The sequence below is a fragment of the Oncorhynchus kisutch genome, linkage group LG11, assembly GCF_002021735.2.
Source record: "Oncorhynchus kisutch isolate 150728-3 linkage group LG11, Okis_V2, whole genome shotgun sequence".
NCBI classification, from domain to species: domain Eukaryota; kingdom Metazoa; phylum Chordata; class Actinopteri; order Salmoniformes; family Salmonidae; genus Oncorhynchus; species Oncorhynchus kisutch.
This window is the reverse complement of record NC_034184.2, coordinates 77,229,730-77,251,706: the sequence shown is the minus strand read 5'-3', so window position 1 is coordinate 77,251,706 and position 21,977 is coordinate 77,229,730. Positions and strand designations below refer to the sequence as shown.

Genomic DNA, 21,977 nt, shown 5'->3' with positions numbered 1-21,977 from the left:
AAGTGGATGGCTGCAAACATTCTACTTTTAAACTCGGACAAAACAGTGATGCTTGTTCTAGGTCCCAAGAAACAAAGAGATCTTCTGTTGAATCTGACAATTAATCTTGATGGTTGTACAGTCGTCTCAAATAAAACTGTGAAGGACCTCAGCGTTACTCTGGACCCTGATCTCTCTTTTGACGAACATATCAAGTCTGTTTCAAGGACAGCTTTTTTCCATTACCATTACCTAGTTAAATAAAGGTAACATAAAAAACTATGTTCTAAAGGTAGTTAACCACCTTCTAGAGGTAGTTAACTGTGTTCTACAGGTAGTTAACCACCTTCTAGAGGTAGTTAACTGTGTTCTACAGGTAGTTAACCACCTTCTAGAGGTAGTTAACTGTGTTCTACAGGTAGTTAGCCACCTTCTAGATGTAGTTAACTGTGTTTTACAGGTGGTTAACCATGTTTTATAGGTAGTTACCTGTGTTCTACAGGTAGTTAGCCGTGTTCTACAGGCATTTATACAATTGGTCGGTATATTCCTGGATACTGATTGGTGAAAACCCAATTCCAGCCGGTGTCTATTCCACCAGTTACCACCGGCTAAAGCTATGATGTTGAAATGCCTACTTACTCTGTTCCATCTCATTGCACAATCTACTGTCTCATCAGCCCAGACAGACTATTTATCAACTTGATCTCCACTGTAAAAAGCATCTAGACATCATCTCCCATTTCTTTTAGACTAGCAATTGGTTTTCAATAGCAGAGATTTGTATAAAACTTGCTGTCTGGCGCTCTGACATTTGCAACATTGTTTCAATATTGAAATTCAATCTCCAGCTGTCCCATAGTAATGAAGGTGAGGGGTGGGAGACGGGAGGAGACAGACAAGCAGGCAGCTTTTCTCAGCCAGTCGAAATCATGAATCAGCATAATCTGTATGGATATATACAGACTAGCTCCTCTGAACAACAGTGTCCTGACGAGAGAGCACATTTTCTATGCCAGGCGAAATCACTCATCATTAGCCCATTGTTATCCAAATAAATGTCACGAGAAAACAGCTTAAACAAATGCAAATCCAGCTACTTTGCCATTATTCTGGCTGCACTGTTTGATGTGACTGTGTTAACAAAAGCTGGCTAGCTACCAAGCAAGGGATAGATTTAGAACAAAAAGACTTAACGACCTGGTCGTGTCTCTGGCAACCGAACCGATAGAACGAAGGACCAGCTGGCTTGGGTAGCAACCCTTGATTTGTGTCGGGACTATATCTTGTGGAAGGATGAAATAGTAAGAATAAATTCAAAATAAAGTTTTTTAGTAAAAATGTCAATCATTATTTGAATATGTTGATAACCTGTTGTCTCAGGCCTAGTCTCAGGCCTAGCCCTCAGACCCGTGCCAATACACTGCATTTGGAAAATATTCAGAGCCATTCAAAATAACCACATTTTGTTACGTTACAGCCTTATTCTAAAATGGATTAAATCAATGAAAAAACATGGGCATTTTGATTTTGGAATGTAGTTACCCTTTAGTTCAACTTTGCAGGCACCTAGCACTGTTGGTTGGCTTGCAGTGTTTGTGTAGCACATGAGATGGAGTTTGCAAAACAAATGGCTGCTGGATTGATGCAAATAATCATGATATCATTCTGACAGTAAGAAATAGGCTACTTTGTAGCTAGTTTATTGCTAGAGAAGGTTTTTGGGCTCGCTGCCCAGTCTTTCCATCTACCAGAAGACGGTTAGGTCTGTCATTAGCATCACTATGTTTTTCCTGTTTCTGAATTGTTTGAAACCTGGACGTTTTACTTCATATTATGAGGTATGTCTTACCTTGAGTCAAAGTAGCCTATAGCCACAATCCCACCATAGAAACAGTGGATTTGTATATATATATAAAGACGTATTCAGATGCATTCCCCTGTTCTATTGCTTTTCTTTCCACTTTGGTTAATTGTCTAGCAGCCAAAGGCATTATCCTAATCATATTAGCAAGCATTGATATTTGTTGCATCTTTAAATCCCCCCTCTTTCTAGCAGATGTTTCCATCTCTGTCCAGAAACCCACTTACCTGTGCGGTGCTCATTTTAGTTTGTTTTCGCACAAATTGCATTGAGAAACATTGAAGCGTAGGCCTACTGCCGTGTATACATTTCTGCACCTAAAAAGTTACTAAATAATATTTGATCAACATTCTGATCTGTTCCATCAACCCTGTTAATTTATGCGGCGTATACTTCCAATACCACTACTTTGATACTTATCAGCGGATAATAAGAAGTAGTAGAAGTATATACAATTCCCACTGCAAAATAAATGGTTATACGGTATATACTTGCGTATACCCTCCATTACACCACTGGCTGTGACCATCATAGCATTCAATGATCAATTAATTGCATTCATTCTTGCACCATGCCATCAATGATATAACGGTTTTCTTCCGCTGAAGGAGAGGAGGACCAAAATGCAGCGTGGTTAGTGTTCAACATCTTTAATATAGACGAATAACGAGAACACTACAAAATACAAAACAATAAATGTGAAAACCGAAACAGTCCTATCTGGTGCAATGACACAAAGACAGAAGACAGTTCCCAATCAGAGACAATGACAGACAGCTGCCTCTAATTGAGAACCAATCTAGGCAACCATAGACATACAAAACTACCTAGAAAGGAAACAGCCCCATAAACATACAAAACCCCTAGACCAAACAAAACACATAAATCCCTCATGTCACACCCTGACCTAACCAAAATAATAAAGAAAACAAAAATAACTAAGGCCAGGGCGTGACACATGATCAGTTGTAAACATGCCTGCAGCATGATCTAGTTTGCCTGTGTGCATTCAGCACCTTCAGAAAGTATTCAGACCTCTTGACTTTTCCTCATTTTGTTACATTACAGCCTTATTCTAAAATGGATTATATACATGTTTTTCATCATCAATCCACACACAGTACCACATAATGAATAAGCAAAAACACGTTTTTAAAATGTTTGCAAAAGTATTCAAATCAAAATAACAGAAATACCTTCTTGCGAAAGTGTTCACCCCCTTGGCATTTTTCATATTTTGTTGCCTTACAACCTGGAATTAAAATAGATTTTTTTTGGGGGGGTTGTATCATTTGATTTCCAGTACATGCCTACCCCCGTGAAGCAAACAAGAAATAAGACAGAAAAAAAGAAACTTGAGCGTGTATAACTATTCATCTCCCCAAAGTCAATACTTTGTAGAGCCACCTTTTGCAGCAATTACAGCTGCAAGTCTCTTGGGGTATGTCTCTATAAGCTTGGCACATCTAGCCACTGGGATCTTTTCCCATTCTTCAAGGCAAAACGGCTCCAGCTCCTTCAAGTTAGATGGGTTCCTCTGGTGTACAGACATCTTTAAATCTTACCACAGATTCTCAATTGGATTGAGGTCTGGGCTTTGACTAGGCATTTCCAAGACATGTAAATGTTTCCCCTTAAACCACTTCAGTGTTGCTTTAGCAGTATACTTAGCGTCATTGTCCTGCTGGAAGGTGAACCTCCGTCCCAGTCTCAAATCTCTGGAAGACTGAAACAGGTTTCACTCAAGATTTTACCTGTATTTAGTGCCATCCATCATTCCTTCAATTCTGACCAGTTTCTCAGTCCATGCCGATGAAAAACTTCCCCAGGTTGATGAGAGTTATTGGGTTTGTGCCAGACATAGCATTCTCCTTGATGGCCAAAAAGCTCAATTTTTGTCTAATCTGACCAGAGTACCTTCTTCCGTATGTTTGGGGAGTCTCCCACATGATTTTTGGTGAACACCAAATGTATTTGCTTATTTTTTTCTTTAAGCAATTGCTTTTTTTGGCCACTCTTACGTAAAGCCCAGCTCTGTGGAGTGCACGGCTTAAAGTGGTCCTATGGACAGATACTCCAATCTCCGCTGTAGAGCTTTGCAGCTCCTTCAGGGTTATCTTTGGTCTCTTTGTTGCCTCTCTGATTAATACTCTCCTAACCCGGTCCATGAGTTATGGTGGGCAGCCCTCTCTTGGCAGGTTTGTTGTGGTACCATATTCTTTCAAAAATGTTATAATGGATTTAATGGTGCTCCGTGGGATGTTCAAAGTTTCTGATATTTTTTTAGAACCCAACCCTGATCTGTACTGTTATATCTGGAGTACTTCTCCTGTCCTATTCGGTGTCCTGTGTGAATCTAAGTGTGCGTTCTCTAATTCTCTCCTTCTCTCTTTCTTTCTCTCTCTCGGAGGACCTGAGCCCTAGGACCATGCCCCAGGACTACCTGACATGATGACTCCTTGCTGTCCCCAGTCCACCTGGCCATGCTGCTGCTCCAGTTTCAACTTCCACCTGACTGTGCTGCTGCTCTAGTTTCAACTGTTCTGCCTTATTATTATTCGACCATGCTGGTCATTTATGAACATTTGAACATCTTGGCCATGTTCTGTTATAATCTCCACCCGGCACAGCCAGAAGAGGACTGGCCACCCCACATAGCCTGGTTCCTCTCTAGGTTTCTTCCTAGGTATTGGCCTTTCTAGGGAGTTTTTCCTAGCCACCGTGCTTCTACACCTGCATTGCTTGCTGTTTGGGGTTTTAGGCTGGGTTTCTGTACAGCACTTTGAGATATCAGCTGATGTACGAAGGGCTATATAAATAAATTTGATTTGATTTGATTTGATTTGATTTACTTCTCCACAATTTTGTCCCTGACCTGTTTGGCGAGCTCCTTGGTCTTCACGGTGCCTCTTGCTTGGTGGTTCCTCTTGCTTAGTGGTGTTGCAGACTCTGGGGCATTTCAGAGCAGATGTATATATACGGAGATCATGTGACAGATCATGTGACACGTAGATTGCACACAGGGGTACTTTATTTAACTAATTATGTGACTTCTGAAGGTAATTGGTTGCACCAGATCTTATTTAGGGGCTTCACAGCAAAAGGGGTAAATACATATGCACCCACCACTTTTCAGTTTTACATTTTTTCGAATTTTTTCATTTAATAACTTCACCAATTTAGACTATTTTGTGTATGTCCATTACATGAAATCCAAATAAAAATATATTTAAATTACAGGTTGTAATGCAACAAAACTGGAAAAATGCCAAGGGGGATGAATACTTTTCAAGGCATTGTACATAAGTATTCAGACTCTTTGCTATGAGACTCGAAATATAGCTCAGGTGCATCCTGTTTCAATTGATCGTCCTTTAGATGTTTCTACAACATGATTGGTGTCCACCTGTGGTAAATTAAATGTATTGGACATTATTTGGAAAGGCACACACCTGTCTATATAAGATCCCACAGTTGACAGTGCATGTCAGAGCAAAAACCAAGGTCATGTGATCGAAGAAATTCTCCGTAGAGCTACGAGACAGGAGTGTGTCGAGGCGCAGATCTGGGGAAGGGTACCAACATATTTCTGCAGCATTGAAGGTCCCCCCCAAGAACATTGTTAAATGGAAGAAGTTTGGATCTACCAAGGCTCTGTCTATATTAACTTAACTTGACAAACTAAATAGCCTAATCTTCATTACTAATGTTCAAACTTAGACATCAAACAGTATCAAGGTTCTGATCTAATGCTTAGGCATAACCATGATCATGTAAATGAATAATCATAAGGAATACGGTTTTGAAGTGGCTGTCCTATATTTAGGAGATATAAGAAGTCTCAGGAAATATTTAAGTTTTTTCGTAAACATATTTGACCCTTTATTTTTGTTGGCACAAAACTACCTCCATTCTTTAGTATGGGTTACCTTCAGACGAGTCCAAAACTACCTCCATTCATTAGTATGGGTTACCTTCAGACGAGTCCAAAACTACCTCCATTCGTTAGTATGGGTTACCTTCAGACGAGTCCAAAACTACCTCCATTCATTAGTATGGGTTACCTTCAGACGAGTCCAAAACTACCTCCATTCGTTAGTATGGGTTACCTTCAGACGAGTCCAAAACTACCTCCATTCGTTAGTATGGGTTACCTTCAGACGAGTCCAAAACTACCTCCATTCGTTAGTATGGGTTACCTTCAGACGAGTCCAAAACTACCTCCATTCGTTAGTATGGGTTACCTTCAGACGAGTCCAAAACTACCTCCATTCGTTAGTATGGGTTACCTTCAGACGAGTCCAAAACTACCTCCATTCGTTAGTATGGGTTACCTTCAGACGAGTCCAAAACTACCTCCATTCGTTAGTATGGGTTACCTTCAGACGAGTCCAAAACTACCTCCATTCGTTAGTATGGGTTACCTTCAGACGAGTCCAAAACTACCTCCATTCGTTAGTATGGGTTACCTTCAGACGAGTCCAAAACTACCTCCATTCGTTAGTATGGGTTACCTTCAGACGAGTCCAAAACTACCTCCATTCGTTAGTATGGGTTACCTTCAGACGAGTCCAAAACTACCTCCATTCGTTAGTATGGGTTACCTTCAGACGAGTCCAAAACTACCTCCATTCGTTAGTATGGGTTACCTTCAGACGAGTCCAAAACTACCTCCATTCGTTAGTATGGGTTACCTTCAGACGAGTCCAAAACTACCTCCATTCGTTAGTATGGGTTACCTTCAGACGAGTCCAAAACTACCTCCATTCGTTAGTATGGGTTACCTTCAGACGAGTCCAAAACTACCTCCATTCGTTAGTATGGGTTACCTTCAGACGAGTCCAAAACTACCTCCATTCGTTAGTATGGGTTACCTTCAGACGAGTCCAAAACTACCTCCATTCGTTAGTATGGGTTACCTTCAGACGAGTCCAAAACTACCTCCATTCGTTAGTATGGGTTACCTTCAGACGAGTCCAAAACTACCTCCATTCGTTAGTATGGGTTACCTTCAGACGAGTCCAAAACTACCTCCATTCGTTAGTATGGGTTACCTTCAGACGAGTCCAAAACTACCTCCATTCGTTAGTATGGGTTACCTTCAGACGAGTCCAAAACTACCTCCATTCGTTAGTATGGGTTACCTTCAGACGAGTCCAAAACTACCTCCATTCGTTAGTATGGGTTACCTTCAGACGAGTCCAAAACTACCTCCATTCGTTAGTATGGGTTACCTTCAGACGAGTCCAAAACTACCTCCATTCGTTAGTATGGGTTACCTTCAGACGAGTCCAAAACTACCTCCATTCGTTAGTATGGGTTACCTTCAGACGAGTCCAAAACTACCTCCATTCGTTAGTATGGGTTACCTTCAGACGAGTCCAAAACTACCTCCATTCGTTAGTATGGGTTACCTTCAGACGAGTCCAAAACTACCTCCATTCGTTAGTATGGGTTACCTTCAGACGAGTCCAAAACTACCTCCATTAGTTAGTATAGGTTACCTTCAGACGAGTCCAAAACTACCTCCATTCGTTAGTATGGGTTACCTTCAGACGAGTCCAAAACTACCTCCATTCGTTAGTATGGGTTACCTTCAGACGAGTCCAAAACTACCTCCATTCGTTAGTATGGGTTACCTTCAGACGAGTCCAAAACTACCTCCATTAGTTAGTATAGGTTACCTTCAGACGAGTCCAAAACTACCTCCATTCGTTAGTATGGGTTACCTTCAGACGAGTCCAAAACTACCTCCATTCGTTAGTATAGGTTACCTTCAGACGAGTCCAAAACTACCTCCATTCGTTAGTATGGGTTACCTTCAGACGAGTCCAAAACTACCTCCATTCGTTAGTATGGGTTACCTTCAGACGAGTCCAAAACTACCTCCATTCGTTAGTATGGGTTACCTTCAGACGAGTCCAAAACTACCTCCATTCGTTAGTATGGGTTACCTTCAGACGAGTCCAAAACTACCTCCATTCGTTAGTATGGGTTACCTTCAGACGAGTCCAAAACTACCTCCATTCGTTAGTATGGGTTACCTTCAGACGAGTCCAAAACTACCTCCATTCGTTAGTATGGGTTACCTTCAGACGAGTCCAAAACTACCTCCATTAGTTAGTATGGGTTACCTTCAGACGAGTCCAAAACTACCTCCATTCGTTAGTATAGGTTACCTTCAGACGAGTCCAAAACTACCTCCATTCGTTAGTATGGGTTACCTTCAGACGAGTCCAAAACTACCTCCATTCGTTAGTATGGGTTACCTTCAGACGAGTCCAAAACTACCTCCATTCGTTAGTATGGGTTACCTTCAGACGAGTCCAAAACTACCTCCATTCGTTAGTATGGGTTACCTTCAGACGAGTCCAAAACTACCTCCATTCGTTAGTATGGGTTACCTTCAGACGAGTCCAAAACTACCTCCATTCGTTAGTATGGGTTACCTTCAGACGAGTCCAAAACTACCTCCATTCGTTAGTATGGGTTACCTTCAGACGAGTCCAAAACTACCTCCATTCGTTAGTATGGGTTACCTTCAGACGAGTCCAAAACTACCTCCATTCGTTAGTATGGGTTACCTTCAGACGAGTCCAAAACTACCTCCATTCGTTAGTATGGGTTACCTTCAGACGAGTCCAAAACTACCTCCATTAGTTAGTATAGGTTACCTTCAGACGAGTCCAAAACTACCTCCATTCGTTAGTATGGGTTACCTTCAGACGAGTCCAAAACTACCTCCATTCGTTAGTATGGGTTACCTTCAGACGAGTCCAAAACTACCTCCATTCGTTAGTATGGGTTACCTTCAGACGAGTCCAAAACTACCTCCATTCGTTAGTATGGGTTACCTTCAGACGAGTCCAAAACTACCTCCATTCGTTAGTATGGGTTACCTTCAGACGAGTCCAAAACTACCTCCATTCGTTAGTATGGGTTACCTTCAGACGAGTCCAAAACTACCTCCATTCGTTAGTATGGTTACCTTCAGACGAGTCCAAAACTACCTCCATTCGTTAGTATGGGTTACCTTCAGACGAGTCCAAAACTACCTCCATTCGTTAGTATGGGTTACCTTCAGACGAGTCCAAAACTACCTCCATTCGTTAGTATGGGTTACCTTCAGACGAGTCCAAAACTACCTCCATTCGTTAGTATGGGTTACCTTCAGACGAGTCCAAAACTACCTCCATTCGTTAGTATGGGTTACCTTCAGACGAGTCCAAAACTACCTCCATTCGTTAGTATGGGTTACCTTCAGACGAGTCCAAAACTACCTCCATTCGTTAGTATGGGTTACCTTCAGACGAGTCCAAAACTACCTCCATTCGTTAGTATGGGTTACCTTCAGACGAGTCCAAAACTACCTCCATTCGTTAGTATGGGTTACCTTCAGACGAGTCCAAAACTACCTCCATTAGTTAGTATAGGTTACCTTCAGACGAGTCCAAAACTACCTCCATTCGTTAGTATGGGTTACCTTCAGACGAGTCCAAAACTACCTCCATTCGTTAGTATGGGTTACCTTCAGACGAGTCCAAAACTACCTCCATTCGTTAGTATGGGTTACCTTCAGACGAGTCCAAAACTACCTCCATTAGTTAGTATAGGTTACCTTCAGACGAGTCCAAAACTACCTCCATTCGTTAGTATGGGTTACCTTCAGACGAGTCCAAAACTACCTCCATTCGTTAGTATGGGTTACCTTCAGACGAGTCCAAAACTACCTCCATTCGTTAGTATGGGTTACCTTCAGACGAGTCCAAAACTACCTCCATTCGTTAGTATGGGTTACCTTCAGACGAGTCCAAAACTACCTCCATTCGTTAGTATGGGTTACCTTCAGACGAGTCCAAAACTACCTCCATTCGTTAGTATGGGTTACCTTCAGACGAGTCCAAAACTACCTCCATTCGTTAGTATGGGTTACCTTCAGACGAGTCCAAAACTACCTCCATTCGTTAGTATGGGTTACCTTCAGACGAGTCCAAAACTACCTCCATTCGTTAGTATGGGTTACCTTCAGACGAGTCCAAAACTACCTCCATTCGTTAGTATGGGTTACCTTCAGACGAGTCCAAAACTACCTCCATTAGCTAGTATAGGTTACCTTCAGACGAGTCCAAAACTACCTCCATTCGTTAGTATGGGTTACATTCAGACGAGTCCAAAACTACCTCCATTCGTTAGTATGGGTTACCTTCAGACGAGTCCAAAACTACCTCCATTCGTTAGTATGGGTTACCTTCAGACGAGTCCAAAACTACCTCCATTAGTTAGTATAGGTTACCTTCAGACGAGTCCAAAACTACCTCCATTCGTTAGTATGGGTTACCTTCAGACGAGTCCAAAACTACCTCCATTCGTTAGTATGGGTTACCTTCAGACGAGTCCAAAACTACCTCCATTCGTTAGTATGGGTTACCTTCAGACGAGTCCAAAACTACCTCTATTCGTTAGTATGGGTTACCTTCAGACGAGTCCAAAACTACCTCCATTCGTTAGTATGGGTTACCTTCAGACGAGTCCAAAACTACCTCCATTCGTTAGTATGGGTTACCTTCAGACGAGTCCAAAACTACCTCCATTCGTTAGTATGGGTTACCTTCAGACGAGTCCAAAACTACCTCCATTCGTTAGTATGGGTTACCTTCAGACGAGTCCAAAACTACCTCCATTCGTTAGTATGGGTTACCTTCAGACGAGTCCAAAACTACCTCCATTCGTTAGTATGGGTTACCTTCAGACGAGTCCAAAACTACCTCCATTCGTTAGTATGGGTTACCTTCAGACGAGTCCAAAACTACCTCCATTCGTTAGTATGGGTTACCTTCAGACGAGTCCAAAACTACCTCCATTCGTTAGTATGGGTTACCTTCAGACGAGTCCAAAACTACCTCCATTCGTTAGTATGGGTTACCTTCAGACGAGTCCAAAACTACCTCCATTCGTTAGTATGGGTTACCTTCAGACGAGTCCAAAACTACCTCCATTCGTTAGTATGGGTTACCTTCAGACGAGTCCAAAACTACCTCCATTCGTTAGTATGGGTTACCTTCAGACGAGTCCAAAACTACCTCCATTCGTTAGTATGGGTTACCTTCAGACGAGTCCAAAACTACCTCCATTCGTTAGTATGGGTTACCTTAAGACGAGTCCAAAACTACCTCCATTCGTTAGTATGGGTTACCTTCAGACGAGTCCAAAACTACCTCCATTCGTTAGTATGGGTTACCTTCAGACGAGTCCAAAACTACCTCCATTCGTTAGTATGGGTTACCTTCAGACGAGTCCAAAACTACCTCCATTAGTTAGTATAGGTTACCTTCAGACGAGTCCAAAACTACCTCCATTCGTTAGTATGGGTTACCTTCAGACGAGTCCAAAACTACCTCCATTCGTTAGTATGGGTTACCTTCAGACGAGTCCAAAACTACCTCCATTCGTTAGTATGGGTTACCTTCAGACGAGTCCAAAACTACCTCCATTAGTTAGTATAGGTTACCTTCAGACGAGTCCAAAACTACCTCCATTCGTTAGTATGGGTTACCTTCAGACGAGTCCAAAACTACCTCCATTCGTTAGTATAGGTTACCTTCAGACGAGTCCAAAACTACCTCCATTCGTTAGTATAGGTTACCTTCAGTCGAGTCCAAAACTACCTCCATTCGTTAGTATGGGTTACCTTCAGACGAGTCCAAAACTACCTCCATTCGTTAGTATGGGTTACCTTCAGACGAGTCCAAAACTACCTCCATTCGTTAGTATGGGTTACCTTCAGACGAGTCCAAAACTACCTCCATTCGTTAGTATGGGTTACCTTCAGACGAGTCCAAAACTACCTCCATTCGTTAGTATGGGTTACCTTCAGACGAGTCCAAAACTACCTCCATTCGTTAGTATGGGTTACCTTCAGACGAGTCCAAAACTACCTCCATTAGTTAGTATGGGTTACCTTCAGACGAGTCCAAAACTACCTCCATTCGTTAGTATAGGTTACCTTCAGACGAGTCCAAAACTACCTCCATTCGTTAGTATGGGTTACCTTCAGACGAGTCCAAAACTACCTCCATTCGTTAGTATGGGTTACCTTCAGACGAGTCCAAAACTACCTCCATTCGTTAGTATGGGTTACCTTCAGACGAGTCCAAAACTACCTCCATTCGTTAGTATGGGTTACCTTCAGACGAGTCCAAAACTACCTCCATTCGTTAGTATGGGTTACCTTCAGACGAGTCCAAAACTACCTCCATTCGTTAGTATGGGTTACCTTCAGACGAGTCCAAAACTACCTCCATTCGTTAGTATGGGTTACCTTCAGACGAGTCCAAAACTACCTCCATTCGTTAGTATGGGTTACCTTCAGACGAGTCCAAAACTACCTCCATTCGTTAGTATGGGTTACCTTCAGACGAGTCCAAAACTACCTCCATTCGTTAGTATGGGTTACCTTCAGACGAGTCCAAAACTACCTCCATTAGTTAGTATAGGTTACCTTCAGACGAGTCCAAAACTACCTCCATTCGTTAGTATGGGTTACCTTCAGACGAGTCCAAAACTACCTCCATTCGTTAGTATGGGTTACCTTCAGACGAGTCCAAAACTACCTCCATTCGTTAGTATGGGTTACCTTCAGACGAGTCCAAAACTACCTCCATTCGTTAGTATGGGTTACCTTCAGACGAGTCCAAAACTACCTCCATTCGTTAGTATGGGTTACCTTCAGACGAGTCCAAAACTACCTCCATTCGTTAGTATGGGTTACCTTCAGACGAGTCCAAAACTACCTCCATTCGTTAGTATGGGTTACCTTCAGACGAGTCCAAAACTACCTCCATTCGTTAGTATGGGTTACCTTCAGACGAGTCCAAAACTACCTCCATTCGTTAGTATGGGTTACCTTCAGACGAGTCCAAAACTACCTCCATTCGTTAGTATGGGTTACCTTCAGACGAGTCCAAAACTACCTCCATTCGTTAGTATGGGTTACCTTCAGACGAGTCCAAAACTACCTCCATTCGTTAGTATGGGTTACCTTCAGACGAGTCCAAAACTACCTCCATTCGTTAGTATGGGTTACCTTCAGACGAGTCCAAAACTACCTCCATTCGTTAGTATGGGTTACCTTCAGACGAGTCCAAAACTACCTCCATTCGTTAGTATGGGTTACCTTCAGACGAGTCCAAAACTACCTCCATTCGTTAGTATGGGTTACCTTCAGACGAGTCCAAAACTACCTCCATTAGTTAGTATAGGTTACCTTCAGACGAGTCCAAAACTACCTCCATTCGTTAGTATGGGTTACCTTCAGACGAGTCCAAAACTACCTCCATTCGTTAGTATGGGTTACCTTCAGACGAGTCCAAAACTACCTCCATTCGTTAGTATGGGTTACCTTCAGACGAGTCCAAAACTACCTCCATTAGTTAGTATAGGTTACCTTCAGACGAGTCCAAAAACTACCTCCATTCGTTAGTATGGGTTACCTTCAGACGAGTCCAAAACTACCTCCATTCGTTAGTATGGGTTACCTTCAGACGAGTCCAAAACTACCTCCATTCGTTAGTATGGGTTACCTTCAGACGAGTCCAAAACTACCTCCATTCGTTAGTATGGGTTACCTTCAGACGAGTCCAAAACTACCTCCATTCGTTAGTATGGGTTACCTTCAGACGAGTCCAAAACTACCTCCATTCGTTAGTATGGGTTACCTTCAGACGAGTCCAAAACTACCTCCATTCGTTAGTATGGGTTACCTTCAGACGAGTCCAAAACTACCTCCATTCGTTAGTATGGGTTACCTTCAGACGAGTCCAAAACTACCTCCATTCGTTAGTATGGGTTACCTTCAGACGAGTCCAAAACTACCTCCATTCGTTAGTATGGGTTACCTTCAGACGAGTCCAAAACTACCTCCATTAGCTAGTATAGGTTACCTTCAGACGAGTCCAAAACTACCTCCATTCGTTAGTATGGGTTACCTTCAGACGAGTCCAAAACTACCTCCATTCGTTAGTATGGGTTACCTTCAGACGAGTCCAAAACTACCTCCATTCGTTAGTATGGGTTACCTTCAGACGAGTCCAAAACTACCTCCATTAGTTAGTATAGGTTACCTTCAGACGAGTCCAAAACTACCTCCATTCGTTAGTATGGGTTACCTTCAGACGAGTCCAAAACTACCTCCATTCGTTAGTATGGGTTACCTTCAGACGAGTCCAAAACTACCTCCATTCGTTAGTATGGGTTACCTTCAGACGAGTCCAAAACTACCTCCATTCGTTAGTATGGGTTACCTTCAGACGAGTCCAAAACTACCTCCATTCGTTAGTATGGGTTACCTTCAGACGAGTCCAAAACTACCTCCATTCGTTAGTATGGGTTACCTTCAGACGAGTCCAAAACTACCTCCATTCGTTAGTATGGGTTACCTTCAGACGAGTCCAAAACTACCTCCATTCGTTAGTATGGGTTACCTTCAGACGAGTCCAAAACTACCTCCATTCGTTAGTATGGGTTACCTTCAGACGAGTCCAAAACTACCTCCATTCGTTAGTATGGGTTACCTTCAGACGAGTCCAAAACTACCTCCATTAGTTAGTATAGGTTACCTTCAGACGAGTCCAAAACTACCTCCATTCGTTAGTATGGGTTACCTTCAGACGAGTCCAAAACTACCTCCATTCGTTAGTATGGGTTACCTTCAGACGAGTCCAAAACTACCTCCATTCGTTAGTATGGGTTACCTTCAGACGAGTCCAAAACTACCTCCATTAGTTAGTATAGGTTACCTTCAGACGAGTCCAAAACTACCTCCATTCGTTAGTATGGGTTACCTTCAGACGAGTCCAAAACTACCTCCATTCGTTAGTATGGGTTACCTTCAGACGAGTCCAAAACTACCTCCATTCGTTAGTATGGGTTACCTTCAGACGAGTCCAAAACTACCTCCATTCGTTAGTATGGGTTACCTTCAGACGAGTCCAAAACTACCTCCATTCGTTAGTATGGGTTACCTTCAGACGAGTCCAAAACTACCTCCATTCGTTAGTATGGGTTACCTTCAGACGAGTCCAAAACTACCTCCATTCGTTAGTATGGGTTACCTTCAGACGAGTCCAAAACTACCTCCATTCGTTAGTATGGGTTACCTTCAGACGAGTCCAAAACTACCTCCATTCGTAAGTATGGGTTACCTTCAGACGAGTCCAAAACTACCTCCATTCGTTAGTATGGGTTACCTTCAGACGAGTCCAAAACTACCTCCATTCGTTAGTATGGGTTACCTTCAGACGAGTCCAAAACTACCTCCATTCGTTAGTATGGGTTACCTTCAGACGAGTCCAAAACTACCTCCATTCGTTAGTATGGGTTACCTTCAGACGAGTCCAAAACTACCTCCATTCGTTAGTATGGGTTACCTTCAGACGAGTCCAAAACTACCTCCATTCGTTAGTATGGGTTACCTTCAGACGAGTCCAAAACTACCTCCATTAGTTAGTATAGGTTACCTTCAGACGAGTCCAAAACTACCTCCATTCGTTAGTATGGGTTACCTTCAGACGAGTCCAAAACTACCTCCATTCGTTAGTATGGGTTACCTTCAGACGAGTCCAAAACTACCTCCATTCGTTAGTATGGGTTACCTTCAGACGAGTCCAAAACTACCTCCATTAGTTAGTATAGGTTACATTCAGACGAGTCCAAAACTACCTCCATTCGTTAGTATGGGTTACCTTCAGACGAGTCCAAAACTACCTCCATTCGTTAGTATGGGTTACCTTCAGACGAGTCCAAAACTACCTCCATTCGTTAGTATGGGTTACCTTCAGACGAGTCCAAAACTACCTCCATTCGTTAGTATGGGTTACCTTCAGACGAGTCCAAAACTACCTCCATTCGTTAGTATGGGTTACCTTCAGACGAGTCCAAAACTACCTCCATTCGTTAGTATGGGTTACCTTCAGACGAGTCCAAAACTACCTCCATTCGTTAGTATGGGTTACCTTCAGACGAGTCCAAAACTACCTCCATTCGACAAGGGCGGATGCGGTGGATTGACACGCAGCCCATGCAAAATAAATGTATATCTCTAATTTAAACTGATGGATTTTTTATGGGAATTGTTTTATTATATGACTTAGATATAGCCTGTTCTACAGGTAGTTAACCTTCCATGTTATACTTGTAGTTGACAGTGTTCTAGAAGTAGAGGTTAGACGGTTGGATCATACACCTCTCAATGTGTGTCATGTTATATAGAATGGGAAAGGCAAATATCAGTTTCTCACAAAATCACTGAAGTTCTCTTCTCTTCTTTGCTCTTTTCCAGTAAGTTGCTTTAATCGCCAGCGTGGCGGTGTGGGTGGTGACCTTTGTGGTCATTTTCCCAATCCTCTATTTCAACTACGGCAAAGAAGTCCATGAAGACAACAACAACAACCACACAAGCAAAATGGCCTTCAATGACTCTCACTGTTTCCAGTTCGGCAGCCACCTGAAAAATCACTCTGGTGTTAAAAAGCTGAACTACATCATGAGCTCTGTGATCGTTATCGTGGCCTGTGTGCAGACGGCACTGCAGTGTCACGTCATGAGCCTTCTGACCAGGAAGTACGAGCTAGACTGCATGCTTCACCAGGAATTCTGGGCTCAGCTGAAGAGCCTGTGTTTTGCTGTGGTGCTGCTGGTGTGAGAAATGCCTTATCACATGTTCAGGATTTACTACCTGGAACACCTGCAGCAGCTGGAGCACACTAACGAGGTGTTCCTCAGTCTCCCTCAGATGTCTCGACATGTTTACTTTCCTAGGGAGGGGACACTGCTATATGTGTGACCTCTTCTCACATGACCTAAACTATGAACTCAGAGCCAAAACCTTGCTGTGATATTGCTTCCCTTTTAAACAGTACTTTAGCACCATCTGCTTGTTTATATAGCTACACAACATAGTCTACTGTACTGTAGGTCTATTGCAGTTGGACTATACTGGACTAAAATGTATTTGCTCTCATATTGGAATTTAAAATACAGTAAGCCGTGCCAATGACATTTCTCTCAATATGTCAATTTCAATCTTTGAAAAAACTTTGTGTAAGGCTACAGAGTATGTACATTTTGTAATAAATAAATAAATGGCTAAAATGTTACTGTTCTACTATTATTCTGTGAAACATTACCTCCTCCTCACCCTTTACCCCCGTCTCGACAGCGTAGGCAAGGCTGACCACACACACACCTATATTATTTCCCCTCTCAGTTTTATGGAGGCTAGTTACTGTTTAACGTCCCCACCCTACTTTCAGTTTGTTTAGTAAATCGATCTAATGACAACCGAAGCCAGCACCATCCAATGTGTCGCTCAATGAATTACAGGCCCATAGCTTCCCTTTCCAACCCTCCGTGTGTTGTTGCAACTCCTCGCCCACGACTCTCTCATTTCGTGTGGTGACAAGGGGGACAAGTGGCAAAACTGGTGGCTAGTTTACAGGTGGACTAGTTTACAGGTGGACTAGCGTCCTGTTGGATTAATGCACATCGCTGACGGACCAAGAGAAAGGTAAGCGGTCTCCTTTGAAATAATAAATAATTAACATATGATGTTTGTTGCCTAAATCTTATATGGTTCTGTGACTCGTTCATTTCGGTCTTTCGTTTGACCTATCGGCCGCATTGAATTAGTCGTGTTATCAGGGATCCTTGGGACGTCCCTACCCTAAACCCTAACTTTAACCCCTACCCTTACCCTAACTTGAACCCCTACCCTTACCCTAACTTTAACCCCTACCCTAAACCCTAACTTTAACCCCTACCCTTACCCTAACTATAACCCTTACCCTAACCCTAACCTTAACTCTTACCCTAACTATAACCCCTACCTAACCATAACCATAACTCTTACCCTAACCATAACCCTTACCTAACCCTAACCATAACTCTTACCCTAACCATAACCCTTACCTAACCCTAACCTTGACTCTTACCCTAACTATAACCCTTACCTAACCCTAACCCCTACCCTAAACCCTAACTTTAACCCCTACCCTTACCCTAACCATAACCCTTACCTAACCCTAACCTTAACTCTTACCCTAACCATAACTCTTACCTAACCCTAACCTTAACTCTTACCTTAACCATTTTAAAGATGCGCTATGCAGAAATTGCTCAACCATTTCCTGGTTGCTACAATTCTGATAGTTTGTCTAATTTCAGTTTGTGACAAAACATGCAAATATAGTGTAGATAATCTTTGTACCATTTAAACTGCTGTGAAATGTATTTTCTATAAGCAAAAATATTGTATTTTCAGCTGTTTGAAACAGGGGTACAAAACCAAAAGTAAAATTATAAATCTTAAGAATGGGAAGCATATAAATAGCGCACACAGAACAGATCTGCCACTTCTTAGACTTGGGCTCCCAAAAAGTTTCATATTGCAGCTTTAAAATGTCAACTGAATGTGAAGGGGATTAATATGCACTCTTCCGGTGACTGCAGAGGCTCAGACCAACAAATATCTGTCATATACAGGGCATTCGGAATGTATTCAGACCCCTTGACTTCCACATTTTGTTACGTTACAGCCTTATTCTAAAATGGATTAAATAGTATTTTTCCCCTCATCAATCAACACACAATTTCCCATAATGACAAAGTAAAAACTAGTTTTTTGAATTTGTGCAAATGTATTAGAAGAAAAAACCGGAAATACCTTGTTTACATACTGCAAGTATTCAGACCCTTTTCTATGAGGCCCGAAATTGAGCTCAGGTGCATCCTGTTTCCATTGATCATCCTTGAGATTTTTCTACAACTTGATTGGAGTCCACCTGTGGTAAATTCAATTGAGTGGACATGATTTGGAAAGGCACGCACCTGTCTATATAAAGTCCCACAGTTGACAGTGCATATCAGTGCAAAAAACAAGCCATGAGGTCAAAGGCATAGTCCGTAGAGGTCTGAGACAGGATTGTGTCGGGGCACAGATCTGGGGAAGGGTACCTAAAATGTTTTTCAGCATTGAAGGTCCCCAAGAACACATTGGCCTCCATCATTCTTCAATGGAAGAAGTTTGGATCCACCAAGACTCTTCCTAGAGCTGTCCGCCTGGCCAAACTGAGCAATTGGGGGAGAAGGGCCTTGGTCAGGGAGGTGACCAAGAACCCGATGGTTACTCTGACAGATCTCCAGTGTTCCTCTGTGGAGATGGAAGAACCTTCCAGAAGGACAACCATCTCTGCAGCACTCCACCAATCAGGCCTTGACAGCTCACTTGGAGTTTACCAAAAGGCACCTAAAGGACTCTCAGTCCATGAGAAACAAGATTCTCTGGTTTGATGAAATCAAGATTGAACTCTTTGACCTGAATGCGAAGCGTCACGGGAAAACCTTCCACCATCTCTACGGTGAAACATGGTGGTGGCATCATCATGCTGTGGGGATGTTTTTCATCAGCAGGGATTGGGAGACGAGTCACGATTGAGGGAAAGATATATATATATGTGTTCTTTTTTTAACCTTTATTTAACTAGGCAAGGTAAGAACAGATTCTTATTTACGATGACAGCCTACCAAAAGGCAAAAGGCCTCCTGTCAGACGTGGGATTAAGTATTTAAAAATATATATATATAAATATCGGACAAAACACACATCACGACAAGAGAAGCAACACAACACTACATGAAGAGAGACCTAAGATAACAACAACATGGTAGCAACACAACATGGTAGCAAGTAAAAATCGTTTTTTTGCATTGTCATTATGGGGTATCATGTGTAGCTTGATGAGGGAACAAATCAACAATTGAATCAAATTTAGAATAAGGCTGTAACATACCAAAATGTGGAAAAAGTCAAGGGGTCTGAAGACTTTCCAAATGCACTGTGTATACAATCCCAGTCCAACGTTTGGACACATACTCATTCCAGGGTTTTCTTTATTTTTACTATTTTCTACATTGTGGAATAATAATGAAGACATTAAAACTATGAAATAACACATATGGAATCATGTATTAAGCAAAAAAGTGTTAAACAGATCAACATTTTTTATATATTTGAGATTCTTCAAAGGAGCCACCCTTTGCCTTGATGACAGCTTTGCACACTCTTGGCATTCTCTCAACCAGCTTTATGAGGTAGTCACCTGGAATGCATTTAAATTAACAGATGTTCCTTTTTAAAAGTTAATTTGTGGAATTACTTTCCTTAATGCATTTGAGCCAATCAGTTGTGTTGTGACAAGGTAGGGTTGGTATTCCTAATTAGCACAGGTAGTCGACTGTCTTCTGTCTGTTTTCCGTAAACAAGCTCTGTAACATGGAGATAGGGCCGTGTTGGAACCCTAACCCCATAAAGGTGTGTATCAATTTAACCTTAGTTTTTTTAAAAATGATTTCTCGTCGATATGAAAGATAAGGTCCTTATGCTTCCAAAACAGTTCCACAAGCAATGCGTGTTAATGTTCAGGCCGAGCGCTGCGGCTCTTATTAAACCCCCCCCCCCCCCCCCCCCCCCAATACAGAAGATGCCTTCTTCCAACTACCTTTATGTGTAATGTAATGGAAATGACAGCCATGATCAGAGGCTAGAATAGGCCCAGCTGCTGTTGCAGTGGTGCCTATGGGAGAGCCACCCCTTCACTGAGTAGGCCTAACGAACAGCAAAAGCACAAGCCTATATCAATCTACTATTCCCCTTAGTACAAAAGTTTACCTCTTCTATTCTGTGCAATAAATAAATATTCCAAACATAGTCTGGGCTACTTGTGGGATGCGATAGATCCCAAATTAATACAACCACTTTTTTACAAAATGAGGCTGATGCAACAGATCTGAATGTTTAAACTTAAAATGTTGATAAACTATTAGGGTATTTATTCACAGTAAAAAAATTCTAGTAGGCTATTGGCTATACAGTAGGTGTGAATGTTCCATTAGTGGGTAAACAACATTATCAAAAGTGACCACAAATGCGATTATGCATTTAATGTGGTAGGTGGGCTACACCATAGCTTACTTTAAGCTACTTGCATGAATTCAATAATTGTGTGAGAACTTCCTCATACAGTTCCATAAAACATTTGTTTGCTCATGGCTGTAGTCAACCTCATTGTGCCTGACTTCCTTATATTAGACCAATGGCTTTAAAGTAGCATTATACCCAACCAAGGGACATCGGGCTGCAGATGGGCTGAAATCCAGACTCAGGATTGTGGCATTATTGCTGCATCTCTGTTGTTTAAAGGTGTCACCATGCAGGTAGGAAGGTCTTATCATTCCTGTCCATTAGGGCTACAGACAGACAGACAGACAGACAGACAGACAGACAGACAGACAGACAGACAGACAGACAGACAGACAGACAGACAGACAGACAGACAGACAGACAGACAGGCAGACAGACAGACAGACAGACAGACAGACAGACAGACAGACAGACAGACAGACAGACAGACAGACAGACAGACAGACAGACAGACAGACAGACAGACAGACAGACAGACAGACAGATAGATAGATAGATAGATAGATAGATAGATAGATAGATAGATAGATAGATAGATAGATAGATAGATAGATAGATAGATAGATAGATAGATATAGATAGATAGATAGATAGATAGATAGATAGATAGATAGATAGATAGATAGATAGATAGATAGATAGATAGATAGATAGATAGATAGATAGAGAGATAGATAGATAGATAGATAGATAGATAGATAGATAGATAGATAGATAGATAGATAGATAGATAGATAGATAGATAGATAGATAGATAGATAGATAGATAGATAGATAGATAGATAGATAGATAGATAGATAGATAGATAGATAGATAGATAGATAGATAGATAGATAGATAGATAGATAGATAGATAGTAGATAGATAGATAGATAGATAGATAGATAGATAGATAGATAGATAGATAGATAGATAGAATAGATAGATAGATAGATAGATAGATAGATAGATAGATAGATAGATAGATAGATAGATAGATAGATAGATAGATAGATAGATAGATAGATAGATAGATAGATAGATAGATAGATAGATAGATAGATAGATATATAGATAGATAGATAGATAGATAGATAGATAGATAGATAGATAGATAGATA

General features: G+C 41.7%; 2 protein-coding genes across 3 annotated transcripts in view; both read left to right on the top strand.

Annotated features, from left to right (window-relative positions):
• Positions 1-16,069: 16,069 nt before the first annotated feature.
• Positions 16,070-16,954, top strand: LOC116376150 (probable G-protein coupled receptor 141). The gene has a single exon (XM_031835163.1). The coding sequence runs from the start codon at positions 16,302-16,304 to the stop codon at positions 16,539-16,541; it is 240 nt and encodes a 79-aa protein (XP_031691023.1). The 5' UTR covers positions 16,070-16,301; the 3' UTR covers positions 16,542-16,954.
• A 220-nt stretch (positions 16,955-17,174) lies between these two features.
• The window catches only part of LOC109900124 (hepatocyte nuclear factor 4-gamma), a 30,028-nt gene continuing 25,225 nt past the window's right edge, over positions 17,175-21,977 (top strand). The window contains exon 1 of one of the 2 annotated variants that reach the window (XM_031836337.1): positions 17,175-17,405. The gene's annotated coding sequence lies outside the window, so the exon portion shown is untranslated. The remainder of the gene's footprint in view (positions 17,406-21,977) is intronic. The other variant, XM_031836339.1, reaches the window with a different exon arrangement.